This window comes from Panicum hallii, chromosome 9, assembly GCF_002211085.1.
Source record: "Panicum hallii strain FIL2 chromosome 9, PHallii_v3.1, whole genome shotgun sequence".
In the NCBI taxonomy this organism is placed as follows: domain Eukaryota; kingdom Viridiplantae; phylum Streptophyta; class Magnoliopsida; order Poales; family Poaceae; genus Panicum; species Panicum hallii.
This window is the reverse complement of record NC_038050.1, coordinates 66,682,614-66,696,787: the sequence shown is the minus strand read 5'-3', so window position 1 is coordinate 66,696,787 and position 14,174 is coordinate 66,682,614. Positions and strand designations below refer to the sequence as shown.

At 49.7% G+C, this 14,174-nt stretch overlaps 2 protein-coding genes and 1 pseudogene across 2 annotated transcripts; all 3 read right to left on the bottom strand.

Annotated features, from left to right (window-relative positions):
• Positions 1-2,087: 2,087 nt before the first annotated feature.
• LOC112873837 (geraniol 8-hydroxylase-like) lies at positions 2,088-3,956 on the bottom strand. The gene is made up of 2 exons (XM_025936918.1): positions 2,996-3,956; positions 2,088-2,790 (listed from the first exon to the last, which is right to left on the bottom strand). Exons 1-2 carry the CDS (start codon positions 3,884-3,886, stop codon positions 2,185-2,187), a joined length of 1,497 nt encoding a protein of 498 aa, XP_025792703.1. The 5' UTR covers positions 3,887-3,956; the 3' UTR covers positions 2,088-2,184.
• A 1,027-nt stretch (positions 3,957-4,983) lies between these two features.
• LOC112873838 lies at positions 4,984-5,932 on the bottom strand. Its single transcript, XM_025936919.1, has one exon. It carries the CDS (start codon positions 5,739-5,741, stop codon positions 5,265-5,267), a length of 477 nt encoding a protein of 158 aa, XP_025792704.1. The 5' UTR covers positions 5,742-5,932; the 3' UTR covers positions 4,984-5,264.
• Positions 5,933-6,324: 392 nt separating this feature from the next.
• Positions 6,325-12,048, bottom strand: LOC112873360 (annotated as a pseudogene).
• Between the last annotated feature and the right edge of the window lie 2,126 nt (positions 12,049-14,174).

Sequence of the window (14,174 nt, the reverse complement as noted above, 5' to 3'; positions counted from 1 at the left end):
CACCAAACCAATCGAGAAATAGGAGAATAATGACGAAGAGAAACTTACAAATATCATATCGCGGGTATCTGAATAATAACCTCTCACCCTTTATATTGGAGATCAACAGTATCCTCTTAGCTTCCAATATATGAGCGAGGAGACAGTGTCCGACACTCCGACTCTTGACAGGTATAAGCTGCCTCAGTCGTAGAATCCATTATTTGCTGCTGCCTTTTTATGCCACTTCAGGATTTTTCACTCAAGCATTCGAACCAAGTATTGGCCATATAGAGAGATAAAATGCATGGGTGATGAATCGTAGAATAATAACAAATGATGTATCATGTGCTATTATGCATTGTTTTTAATAAGTGTTTTTTTGCAGGTTTTAATAAGTGTTAACATACACTGCCTTTAGAGTAATTCTATGCAATAACCACCATATGAGAAAATTTTTAAGATAGTGCATGTTAGAATTAAATAAATAGCCGAAAGAAATTTAACTGAAATGCAGTGTCCTTGAGGAGGAGAAGTAAAACCCAGGAAATAAAAATTAGACTTATCTTTTATTTCTTCTGTATTTGGGTTTCCTTTTCCACATAATTTTGTCCTTTTCCTTCCAAACAACTAAAAGAAGTCAAATTCGATAAAGTTACTCTATTCCTTTACAAAAAACAACTTTCATATATGATCTTTTATGTTTCAAATATGAAGTTTTTAAGTATACTATTTCCTTTAAGTTGTTTTATACTTCTCGGCCGCTAGCTCTTCATCAAATGTAAGTTGTAAGACTCTTGAGCCACAATTATGTTCCTTTTTTTCTAATTTTGTCTTATGCTAGTGAACAAAGGATCAATTTTGTTTAAGACTCAGCATAACCTAGCAGATCATTAACTCAAGGGTGACGTAGTCACATCATTACATTTTAGACGGAAAGTATTAGCTGTCAAAGTAAGTCATTTGACAGAGAGCATGTCCAAAACATCATTTTTTTTTCATGACCGAAATTAAAGGGCTACTGTAAACCCCCCCCCCCCCCCCCAACACACACAGACATCTTGAGAAAGGCATTTTAGTTTGTCATAATAAGTCAAATTATTTTACATTTGATCAGGTTTATAAAAAAGGATATGTTTCATAATTTACTTGTGTATTAGATAGTTGTTAATAATACTATTCTTTATAAACTTAGTCAAATTTAGAATAATTTTACTTAGGATAGATCAAAATGATTCATATTTCAGGATGGAGAGAATAATGCTTTAGGATCAGGTATCGTATTCAAGCTACTTATTAGTATTCATTTTCTTAGCAACCTTGAAGTGTATAGAGGTTTTGAAACTTGAATTTAATAACTGTATGAGACACTCCAGGGTTATGGTATTCATCCAGAGTAACCCCGAGTACGGACCTGGGGTCTATAGCAATTGTATTGGCCTACTACGTTCGTACGACTTGGCTTTTTTTTCAGCTCCCGAGATGTACGCGCTGCTTATAATATCTCAACTGCTGTACTTTTAAAACGGTGACCCTGATTACTCTAATAGGAAGGGGACTCGTATCAAGATCATGTAGCGCAACGGTGTCGACATGCAGTTGCCATCATGCGTTGTAAGCGTGGATGAACCAGAAGGAGCGTGCCATCATGTGGCCAAAAGTTTAATATCTTTCGAATAAGCGGTGGTAACTATTCTTAATTACTCTCTTCGTTCCAAAATATAGATTATTTTTTTCTAAATTCATAGATTTTTCTATGCATTTAAACATATATTATATCTAGATAGGTAGTGAATACTATGAATCTAAAAATCTCAAAACAACCTATATTTTGTAACGGAGGGAGTATAAGCTAACAGTGTTCTAAAGGTTGGGGGGTGTACTATTGTCAAAATTTAGTAGCTGAAGAACAATTCTCAAAATTAATAAAAGTGTATAGAAACAAGCTCACCGTATATCATTCTTAAATGAGCATATACATGTGTCCCATGCCCACATCATTGGTAATTGAAGAATGGACTTGAATCATGGTGGAAAGCTCAAAGACGAAAATGGCTATTCTGCGTCTGCGTAAAATTAACCTTTGACCACAATTTTTCCTTATTAGCAAGTAATTTAAATACAAGCATAATAATGTCATCAATATTGTGGAACATAACTTATACATTCTAGGTCAGCGTTTGAATAATGCGTGCCTGGTAGGACTCAAATTGGTTTAGCTATAGCCTGTAGGGGTGTAGCCAACCCAAGTATTGTCCCAAAATTCTCGGACAGGTCCACCCCATTCTTCTCGACATCTGCCGGAAGCCTCCATTCGAACCGGTGCAGCAAGGTCGCGAGCATCAGATGCACCATACGATCAGCCAGCGGCATCCCGGGGCACATCCTCCGTCCGGACCCAAACGGCAGCAGCTCAAAGTCCTTGCCGCGGAAGTCCATCTCCTTCTCCAAGAACCTCTCCGGCATGAACTTCTCCGGCTCGGCCCACAGCTCAGGGTCCTGCCCGATCGCCCACAAGTTCACCAGGACGCGCGCGCCCCTGGGCACCGTGTAGCCTCTGACCTCCGTCGCCGCCTCGGCCTGGCGGGGCAGCAGGAGCGGCGCGGGAGGGTGGAGGCGGAACGTCTCCTTCACGACGGCCTGGAGGTACTTGAGCTTCCCGATGTCCGATTCCTCGATCTCTTGTTTGGCGCCCATCACCTGTGCGAGCTCGTCACGAGACTTCGCCATTGACGAGGGGTTCTGTAACAGCTCGGCCATCGCCCACTCTACCGTTGCCGCGCTTGTGTCACTGCCGGCACTGAACAAATCCTGAAGAAATATCGGAATAATCAGGTGAGCAGTTTAATTGGCTTTTGCTGACAGTATAACTGCGTTTGTGTTATTTTAGCTACAGACGTTCAGGTCCTTGATCTAAAAAATTTCGACGTAGAATTAGTCAGACCATATATGGAATGGTGATACGTCGAAATATCGTGCAAAAATTCCGAAGATGCAGCACGTAAAAACACGATACCGTGAACAATGAGAGCAGCGTCTGCCGACCGAAGCCCCGGCCATCCTCCGCGCCGCGGTAGTCGAGCAGCAAGTCCAGGAAGTCGTTCTTGGGGGGCTCCCCGGCGGCGCGCTCCTGCACGCGCCGCTCGATCTGCTCATCGAAGATGGCGTGCAACTTGTCGAACACCCTCCCGATGCGCGCCCTCAGGCGCTGCGGGTCCAGCGGCGCGAGCACGGGGAAGAAGTCCGCCACGTTCGGCACGCCGACGGCCACCGTGAATTCCTCGATCACGCCCTTGAACGCCCCCGACGCGCCGCGGTCGTCGAGGTCCGCGAGGTCGGCGGAGAAGATAGCGCAGGAGAGCAGGTTCAGCACGGTCGTGAAGGCCGCGCGGCCGACGTCGACGGGCGCGCCCTCGCGCGCCAACCGGGCCACGTGGGACGCGAGCCGCCGCACCTTGTCGCGGCGGAGCGGCTGGTGCGCGTCGAGGCGGCGCGGCGCGAAGAGCTCCGCGGAGCAAACCTTGCGCAGGGCGCGCCACCGGGGGCTCCCCGGCGGGAGCCAGCCCACGGAGTGCTCGTCGTGCGCGCGCGCGCGGGCGGCGTCGGGGACGGAGCGCGCCGAGAGGGCGGCGTCGTGGCGCTGGAGGACGTCGCGGGCGGCGTCCGCAGAGGAGGCGACGACCGTGGTGACCGCGCCGAGGCGGAGCGCCATGAGCGGGCCGTGGCGCGACGCGAGGCGCGCGAGGGAGCGGTGCGGGTGGGCGCCGAGGTCCAGGAGGCTGCCGACGAGCGGCAGTGGGCGGGGGCCAGGAGGCAGGTTGCGGTGGCTGCCGGCGATGAGGCGCAGGAGGTACAGGGAGGAAACGGCGGCGAGGATGGCACATGTTGCGTAGACGAGGAGCTCCATGGTGAGCGCCGTAGCACGTGTTGCAAAGGCGTATGTACGTGTGACGGTGTGGTAAGTGCAGTAGACACGCGCCTTTGGATGTTTTCCTCTTGTTGTTGGGATGTTTTCTGAGAGTTTATTCTGGTCGGAGTTCACTGGGATATTCCTCGCGTCGCCGTCTTTGGACTGTTGCTAGCTGCTTGAGGTTACTCCTAATGTTTTTAAGTCTAATCGTGCTTATCGGTCCGTCATTACCGATCATGCCGATAGAGACGATTATCTGGACTAGAAATCTGGTCATCCAACTAATCATCGACTAACCATAATTAGTCGTCCGATTAGCATAGAAACGACTAGTTTACAGCAAATTTTGGGTAACTTTTGGACCATCAGATGGTTTTGGCGTTTTGGGCTGGAAATTTGGTGGCCCATTAATGAACGAGTATTCTAGTCAAGGGTGCGTTCGTTTCCACGGGTCTAAAGTTTAGACCCGTCACATCAAAGAGAATCTTGTCATTTAGAAGTATTAAATAAAGTCTAATTACAAAACTAATTGCAGAACCCCAGGGCTAATTCGCGAGACGAATCTAATGAGGTATATTAGTCCATGATTAGCGGATGATTACTGTAGCATCACTGTGGCAAATTATGGATTAATTAGGCTCATTAAATTTGTCTCGCGAATTAGCACCCATCTGTGCAAAAAATTTTATAATTAGACTTTATTTAATACTTCTAAATGACAAGATTCTCTTTGATGTGACGGGTCTAAAGTTTAGAGGGTAAGAAACGAACGCACCCTAATGCTCGTTTAGTCTACTTTACAAATCAAAACTTATAAATTACTAAATTTGTGATCATCTAACCATCAACATTATTTTTATTTTTCTTTAAACAGTATACTATATAGCATAGCATAGCAGTTATGGATTATACGGAACAACGAGACTACGACTAGTATCGACTACACTCGACTATTCGGACCGATCGACGACTAATCGTGACTAATCATTTTATTAATCATGACTAATTATTTTATAGGTACTCTTGCAACTAGACATGATTATACGATTTGAAAACATTACTCCTGGCCGCGACTGATTGAGTAGGATTCTTACAATCACGCACGTCGAAGCAGTGCATTCGTGGGCGTAATCCGGCCATGGCGTACAACAGCAAAACCTGCCACTACTTGTTTACTACACGACCCAAATTTCAATCTCCATCTTCATCAGCAGAAAGGTTCCCGAAATGAGTCGATCAAGATTCGTCAGCAGACAGCAGTGAAGTAAAAAATTTGATGATTTCCCCTGACTTTCCTCCCTGTCCTGAATCTGGACGCGCAGGCAGAGCACTTGCAACACCCTGGAGGCGCCAAGACAGCAGCAGCAACGGCGCGTCAGCATAGGCGCACGTTCTCCGTCCTCCAGGCTCGGTTCATCCTCTGGATGAACTCCTCGGCGCGGGCCATCAGCTCATCCTCCTCTGCATCGCCACCGCCTTTTTCTTGCGACGAGGCGTCAGCGGCAACGGACTCTCCGTCACCTCCACTGTCCTTTCCGCTAGCCTCCAACTGGACAGCAGCCGCGTCAACCTCACCCTCTCCGGCGATGATGTTCGTGGCGGCGGCTGGACCCTCCTGTCCTCCATTGCTCTTTCCCCCTCCGTGTACCTGGACACCACGCAGGGGTTCAGCCTGGGCACCTTCCGAAGTCCACTCTCCACGGCTGTCACCGTCAGTATCCAGTTCTGACGCGCAGCCGCCGCGGCCGCCGAGGAAGAGGACGGCGATGATGAGGTGGGAAAAGCAGAAGGCCAGTAGCGACGGGCTGGACGACGCCCAGAGGGCGATCAGCTCCACAGTCGAGTTCAGCATCCTTTTATGCGACCTTGGTTCTCGGGATCCGAAGAGGCCAGATCAGAGGGGATGATGGCGAAGTATATGCAGTTGGGTGTCGGACGGCGACGATCATGGCGTCCCGTGCCTTTTATATCCATGGAGTTCGAAACCCCTGAATTGTGCGGGGGAAGATTCTGCCCCGTGGACTCTATGGTCGCGGCCTTCCCGCACGATTTCTTGATATCCAAGCTGCTGAAGCGTGTCAACACTAGCACTGGAGTGGTTGTTGGAAAGCGGTCATCGTGGTAGCTCCGAAGGATGCAAGTGGAGGGTGCACATGGGTGGAATGGGGAGACCGGCGAGCCTTCCCGGGGAAGAAAGCCAGGAGCCTGGGAGGGCAGTCTACCGGGGAAATGGTTTTGGCGGGTGCAGAGCTGCAGACCGTCGCTGGGGAGAACAGTTCGTGTGCTACTGGGATTTCGGGTGCGTTCGTTTCGCATTAGAGGGGTCTAAAACACAGACCTATAAATTAGAGGTCTAAATATTTTAGAGGTCTAATATTTAGAGAGGTGTTCGTTATAGCCCTTTAAAGCCCTCTAATGTGAGTAAATTTACAGTTTTAACCATTATCCACCCACACCTCGGCATCCGCGTACACCTCGCCCCTGCCCGCGAGCTCGCCGGACCCTGGCCGCGCCTGGGCGGACCCGAGCAGGTGGCCGCGGTACGAGACGGCGGCGGAGACCGCGCGGTAGCGGAGCGGGAGGACGAAGCCCGTGTTGCGGACGCGGAGCCGCAGCGCGAGGCCAAAGGTCGAGCGCGGGCGGGTCGGCGCGGAAGCGGTCGACGCGGAGGCCCTCGACGCGCGTGGCGGGGGCCGAGGGGTAGAGGAGGAAGGCGGCGCCGGCTAGGAGCGTGAGGGCGAGGAGGAGCGGGAGGGTCCGGGCGCAGGCGCGATAGAGGCCCCGCGCGCGGCGCGGGCGCAGGCGGCGGGGGAGGGGCCGCGGCGCGGGGGGGGGGGGGCGGGAGCAGGGGCGGCGGCGCGGGGGGTGGAGGGCAGCGCTGGGAAAGGCGAGCGGATTAGAGGCTGTTAGAGGGCTCGCGGGCTCTAAAGTTTCTGCGCCTCTAAACGTCCCATCGGAGCGCGTCTAGTGGGCCGTTCGGATCCCGGCCTCTAAAGTTTAGAGGTTTCGGGCTTTAGAGGCCGGAAACGAACGGGCCCTTCGTATCTTCGTTATCGTTGTCGTAGGTGCGAATGAATGGATAAATCTGAATTTTTTACCACCGTAAATATATGACTTAACAAAATGGCCACTGTTAATATTGGTTTCGTAAATTTAACTCGAACATCATTAACACGTTGATTTCCTTTCCATTTAATCTCTTTTCTTTATTTTAATTGTCTTTTCCAATTGGAACATGTTTACGGTGGCAAAAATTCAAAATTCTCCCGGGAAAGCAAACTGAATCGCCTGTGAACTTTGTGGTATCTAACTGTTATCGACCGTTTGCGTTCTTCCAACATGAAGCGTAGAAACGAGAGTACGCCAGTTCAGTTTAATTTTGTATTTTGCAGTTTTTGATAGGGAAGTGTGCCGTCCAATTGCCAAATTGTTTGGGTGGGTTGGTATGGCTTTTAGTGAATTTTTTTAAAAAAGGGGTTAAAAAATTAAATTCGAAAAAGGGGTGCCGATTTGGAAAAATTCCAAAAATGGGTACCTCCCGCCCGATCAACGGGCGGGAGGCGTGGGGCCGGACACCTCCCACCCATCCAACGGGCGGGAGGTGCCAAATCTTTTTCCAGGCCCTCCCGAGGGCCTCTTCACGAATAAAAAACTTTTCTTATTCACGAAGAGGTGCCCAACGGTGCGGATTTCTTATTTTTTGTTCGAATTTATATTTTACAAACTATTTAAAATTCATACTTTTTTCAAATATAAGATTTATTTGTCATACTCTTTTGTATACATATAAAATTTTAGTTCAATTTTACAAAGAAGATTACGATATCTAAAACTCGTATGAAGATGGTTGAGCGATAACGTTTTGCAACGTAGAATCCAATTATTACGATAGTACGATACATCAAGCCATTAGAAATATCTGCATGAAAAATTAAGTACGATACATATATTAAAAACATACATAACGAATACAACAGAGAGTATACAAATGACAAGTCACAGTTACAATTACAAACACACATAATGATCTGTTAAAAGTCACTGCGGCAAATATTACAAATACACATAATGGTCTGTTAAAATTACAAATACACATCCAGGTCTGATACAAACTCAACGCGGCAAATATTAGACATGAGCAAACAACGTTCAAATAAAATTACAACTAAACGTGCCTGATATCGTAGTAGCACTCAATCACCGACGTCTCCCACTCTTTGATGCAACCGGAGGTCTTCCATCTATTGCATCACATGTAGCGCCAGCTTCAGCAGAACTAGGCCTAGCATCATTGTTCGAACAACGTTTATACGTGTGTCCACTCTGGTTACATGCACTGCAGCGCTGTATCCTCGTACGGAGCTCTGACTCATCCATGTCATTACGAATACGTCGCGTCTGACGGCGCCCTCTCTTAACCCGAGCTGTTCTCGGGTCTGGAATCTAGATCACAGGATTCGTTGTCTCAGTGAACGCTCCAACCATACGGAACCCATAGATCTCATACTGTCATATGCTGACAATTGTCTCCTTTCTGAAGTAATGGGAAATATATATATCGATAGGATGTGCAATATCCGCACAAGCAGCCATTACATGAGAACAAGGTCTGTGCAGCAACTTTGGCCTCATGCATGAGCAACAACAAGTACCATCAATCTTGAGGATGCACTCCTTTACTGGAGTCTGACGTCTCATGCCACGTCGTGCTCTATCTCTGGGAGCTACCTCAAACTTGAGCTCCTGTGTATCACATTAACGTACGTGGTGTAGCTGGGCGCTAGCTGCCTTCTTGGTCATATAATCTGTCATCGTGCTCCCAAAATGTCTGTCAGGATCTTGCATGTATGCTTGATTTTTAGTGAATGGATCTCTAAAGTAATCGGTACACCCGTGGACGATGAATTCTATAATTACAACCAATGGAAGCCTACGAACACCTCGCATCATCCAATTGTAAACCTCGGCGAAGTTGGTGGTAATTATGCCGTACCTTGCACCATTGGTATCGTAAAGCAACGCCCACTTCTCCTTCGGTTTATTCTCAATCCATTCAGAAAAGGTTTTGACCGCTGATCCAGACCTCCTCCGAGTACGTGCAGTATCTGTTGGCAAAGGACAAAAAGCCTCTCCTTCGTCCTGTGCAGTTTTGGTTTTTGCCGCGTCCTCGCTTCTTTTTTTCCCGGTTAGTTCATCAAGTTTCTGCCACTGCTTGTTAAATTTTCATTGATTTGTTTCCTTGCTGAAATGATCGATGGACCAAGAGGGGGGGGTGAATTGGGCCTTTTTCAATTTCTAAAATAAGGTAAAGCAACCTTAACCTATGCAAAGCTAGAAAGACACCAATTCACCAACCGGGTAACTAAACTACCTACGCAAGCTAGGATAGATAAAAAGAGGTAAAGCCTAGCAAGGTAGAGCTAACTAGTGATCCCTAAATCAAGCACATGAATGAATTGCATGAAAGATAATGCTTGAATAAGTAAAAAGGGACAAGGGACAACCGGATTTTTTCCCGTGGTATCGATGTGTTGGCACACACCACTAATCCACGTTGTGACACTCACAAAGAGTATTGTCACCTCCCAAGTCACCAAGACGAGGGCGCTCACTAAGAGTCTCCGTTCACCATCCCGGTGTGGTGGAGATCAAGCCACGTACAATCTTCTTCTCCGGGCTCCTACAATCCTTGGCAAGCTCCGCGAGAATCACCTCGATCACCAAGATCGCCTAGATGATGCCAATCACCAAGAGTAACAAGGTAAGACCTTCACTTGAGCAAGAACCGATCACCAAGAACGGATGCACACATGCTTCTCTCTACTCAAGTCCTTAATCTTGCTTCTTGAATGATTGAATGAACAAGTATATAAAATGATGAAACTCAAGGTGGCTCTTGACTATAGTATGAGTGTTTGGATGTTGCCTGGTGTCAAGAGTAGTAAAATGACCCATTGGAGGGGTATATATAGGCAGCTCACACGAATAGAGCCGTTGGAGAAAAAGCAGCCAGAAAACTGCGTAGCGCCGGTTAAACCGACGTCCATCCAATAGTCATCGTCGTTTTAACCGGTGAATGTAAACTACCCCTTCTGAAAACTAGCCGTTACAGCTTGGGCAGATTAACCGTCGTATCATCGGTTTAACCGGTGAGTGTAGTCATCCATTGATCAACTGGAAAACCACGTCTCTGGACAACTGCACCGACGTCCAATTTCAAATATCATTGGTTTAACCGGTGTATTGACTTATTCAGACTCTGCTGACCTCGTTTAACCGACGTATAGAAAGGTTGAGGCGTCGGTTAAACCGGTATTAAGGGTTTTTCCTGATTTTGCCTTTTTCTGATTTGAGTCTTGAATGAAATCCAAATATTCTTGAGATATAAGTTGAGAACCACTTATTTGAGCTTCTAGAAACCTGAGTGACCATTGTGTGCATCCATTTTCAAATGACCATGTCCATGCTCAAGTTACTAAGCCTAAACCCCTCTTAATAATGCGATCACTACAAAACTATAAAACCTATACTAACCTAAGCGTCCTTCTCAACCTTATGACACTTAGAACTAGAAGGATTCTTAGTCTTGATATATTATTGAGTTGAATGTCGAGATCGCCTTTTTGAATAATGAAAATTAGGTCGCCTTTTTGAATAATGAAAATTAGGGGCCTCTTTTGTCATATAACCAAATGAGCGATAATGATCTATAAAGCTGCACAAACTCATTAGTCACAATAATGGTTGTCATTAATCACCGAAACATACCTTGAGGGCCTAGATGCTTACAATCTCCTCCTTTTTGGTGATTGATGACAATATAAACATAAATAACGAGAGAGCGAGAAAGATAAGGCAAGGATAGTCACAAGCAAACTCGGGAAAAGAGAATCAAAGAACTCAGCGGCTCAAACCAAATCCATAGATATGTCTCAAAAACTCAACATGCTCAAATGACAAATGTACATATCCATGAACTAATATCAAATATGATACAATATGAAACAACAAAGTCCTGATCACGAGCTCTCTCTAATGCTACCCTCCCCCTGACTCTCACTCCCTCTCCCCCTTTGGCATCAAAGCACAAAAAGGAGCGAGCTACGGATCCAGCTGACGAGGTACTGCAAGGAAGCGATCCGGGTCATCGTCGTCGTCGTCGGACGGTGGATCCTCAGTGACGGACGGTAGCTGCTGATCTGAAGTGCCTGCTGGCGTTGAGCTGACTGGAGGAGTAGCGGTCGTCGAGGCTCTGGTGCTAGCACTGCCGGGAAGAGAATCCGTGGAAGTAGTAGCCGGCTCAGCAGAAGATGTGTCAACATCTGAAGTAGTAAGAGCTGATGCTGCCGGCTGTGATGACTGCTGAAGCAAGGAAACCTCTCCGCCTCCCCTGAAGGTAGTGGCTGTGGTACGACGGGGAGGCCGACTGACTGCACAACTGGAGGTGACTCCTGGAAGAGTGAAGTCGCTGGCAGTGGAGAGAAGGATGGACGACCTGCAGACCCGAGTAGTGCGGACAACGAAAACATGATCTCCGGGGTCGCAGAAGAAGCTGGAGCAGTAGAGGCTGGAGCTGGTGTGACTGCAAGTGGAGGTGCTCCAACGCTCTGAAGGCCTGGCTGACCCGGCTGCTGCGGGGCGAGTCCGGTGTGAGAGTATAGCTGTGAGATCATCCCGAACATCGCCATCATGCCCTGCTGCATCTGCTGAAACTGAGCGTCTGTCCTCTGAGATACTCTGTCAATGAGGCCGACAAAACGCTCCTCTGTAGCAGCTCGCTCTCGGGCGGCCTCTCTCTGTATCGCGGCAAGCTGGGCCTCATGGGCTCTCCTGGCCTCCTACTGTGCGCGACGGTCCTCTCTCTGCTGTGTGACCAGCTGCTGCAGAAGTGCGGTGAGCTCAGACGGCTGAGACACCTGTGACTCAGAAACTGTAGCGGCAGCAGCTGTCACTGGAGCTGGTTCTCCGGATCCCCCTGCCTCATGATCATGACTGGCTGGGGCTGGCGCAGGGAAGTACTCCTCATCCTCGGAGGAGTCTGACTCAAGATCAGACCAGTGAATCTCATCCTCTCCTCCTGGAAGCTGTGCCTCAGCGGCTAGCAATGCCTCATCCTCCTGGGCCACTCGGGCCTGTATCTCGGGTGCCAACTGTGCCATAGCAGCTCGATCGGCCTGTCTGCCTCTCCTCCTGTCTGAGGGTGCTGTCGGACGGTAGACTGGAAACCATGGAACCTCGTCCTGTTTGTAAACTGCACTGACGGGGGACTCAGCTGGCACAATCATAGAACAAATGAAGCTGATCCAGTGAGCATATGGAAACTGACGCACGACACCCATCCCGTCAGTGATGACATCCTCAATCTCAGCCAAAATGAAGTCAACAACGTCGAACGGCTCGTGAGTAAGGATGTGAAGAAGCAGTAGCTGCTGCAGACCTGTAAACCCCTCTGGATAGCCACTCCTCGGGAGCAAAGTCCTCCGAAGTGCCATGTGAACAGCGTAAGCCTCTGGGGTCAGCAGGCTAGGGACTCTGGCGTAGGAGGCCGGGAAGGGCTGGCGGAAGCACTGAGAGATCGCCTCGTGTGAAGGTGCAATCCCGCCAATCATAGCCCTGCGTGGAGGATCTGCATCACCATAGACCATCTCGTGCAGAGAGACGTCAACTAGGTCAACTCCAAGAATCCCTGCAAGCGTAGCCCTAGACAAACCAAAGACCTGCCCTCCAAACATGAAATGTACAGCTCTGCGCTCTGGGGCTATCCAAGCTGTGGCATAGAAAACCCTGACCCAGTCCTCGATATATCTGTTCCTCTGAATCGAAATCAACCTGCGGAGTCCCCTGAAATGAGCAAAATGCTCCCTGACATCTGCTCCCCCTGCGGCTGTCCTCAGTGAAACCCAGTCAAGCACTCTATACGGGAAGATCCTGTGGCCCCGCCTCTGGTAGGTCTCGTAGAAACTGGACTGAAGAAGTGTCCAGAATCTACGATCGACCCTGCAGTCACGTGTCACGGGGAACCACTCCTCCTCCTGTACACTCCACCTGAGCCTCTTGACCTTTGCTGCATTGGCCTTGGTCAAGTTCTGGAGCAGCACATCTGGCTCCAGACGCACGACAGTGTCCATGCGGAACACTGCGTGCTCAGCCGCTAGGGCCTCGGCTCGACGAGCTGCTGCTGCTGCTGCTGTGGACCTGCGAGGCTCCTGTGGCTGGTGACCTCCTCGCGTCCTCGGTCCGGTGCGACGCTCGGTCGCTGCTGAAGTGTCACCTGCGGGGGACGTCTGCCGGGTGCGGCCAGAACGTCGTAGAGCTGGTGACTGAGTGCCCTGCCCCTGTGACTGCTCGGACTCCTCTGTCTCTGTATCTGAATCCGACTCTGCAGCTGAAGGTGACTGATCTGACTCTGCTGCTGCTGCTGTTGCGGCTCTGGTGGCCCTGGCACCTCTGACTCTGCCCATCCCTCTGCCTCTGCCTCTGCCCCTGGCTGGCGTGTCCCTGATGGCGAACGGACGAGCACGGCCTGATGCCTGCTCCTCGGCGGCCTTAGCCACCATCTCGGCCCTCTCGGCCTCTCTCGCTGCACGGGTCCGCTTGCGAGCGGGCTCCTCGACCACAACTTCCTTACCCTTCCTCTTGTCACGACCCATCTCGATCACCGACAGGAACAAAGACGCGGCGCGGCGAGTTACGGCGAGCGAAAGGGAGCGCGGCGTGAATGCGCGAGAGCGGTGCAATGCGCGTGTGCGGCGGCTCGGTGGAGGTGCAGTGCGGTGGCACGGTGGATGTGCAGTGCAGTGCTTATGCTCGGGCGCAAGCGGCGGCGGCGGCTGCGTGGAAGACGGTGGCGGCGGCGGCATGGAGGAGTGCGGGCGGTGAATGGTGGCGCGTAGCGGCGGACGGCAACGCAATGCGGGAGAGACGGCACGGGCGCAAGCGGCGGCGGCACGAGGGCGGCGGTGTGACGGCGGCCGGCGGCGCAGCACGGTGGCAGAGGCTACGGCGGTGAGGACGAAAGCGACAACGAAGGCGAGGGGTCGACGGAAATGAAGATGAGTGTGAGGCTGCGAGTGGGAAAGAGAGTCATATGACATGTGGACCCCGCAGAATTTCTTATCGCCGGTTGATCCGACGCTTAGGTTTTGAGCGCCGGTTGATTGCGTCGGTGTAGTTTCCTAGAGACTCTGCCAAATCTGCATCTGTACACCGGTTGAACCGATGCTCTTAAAAATGAACTCGTCGGCTGATCGATGCAAACAACAGCTGATTTTCAGGTTAAATTTGT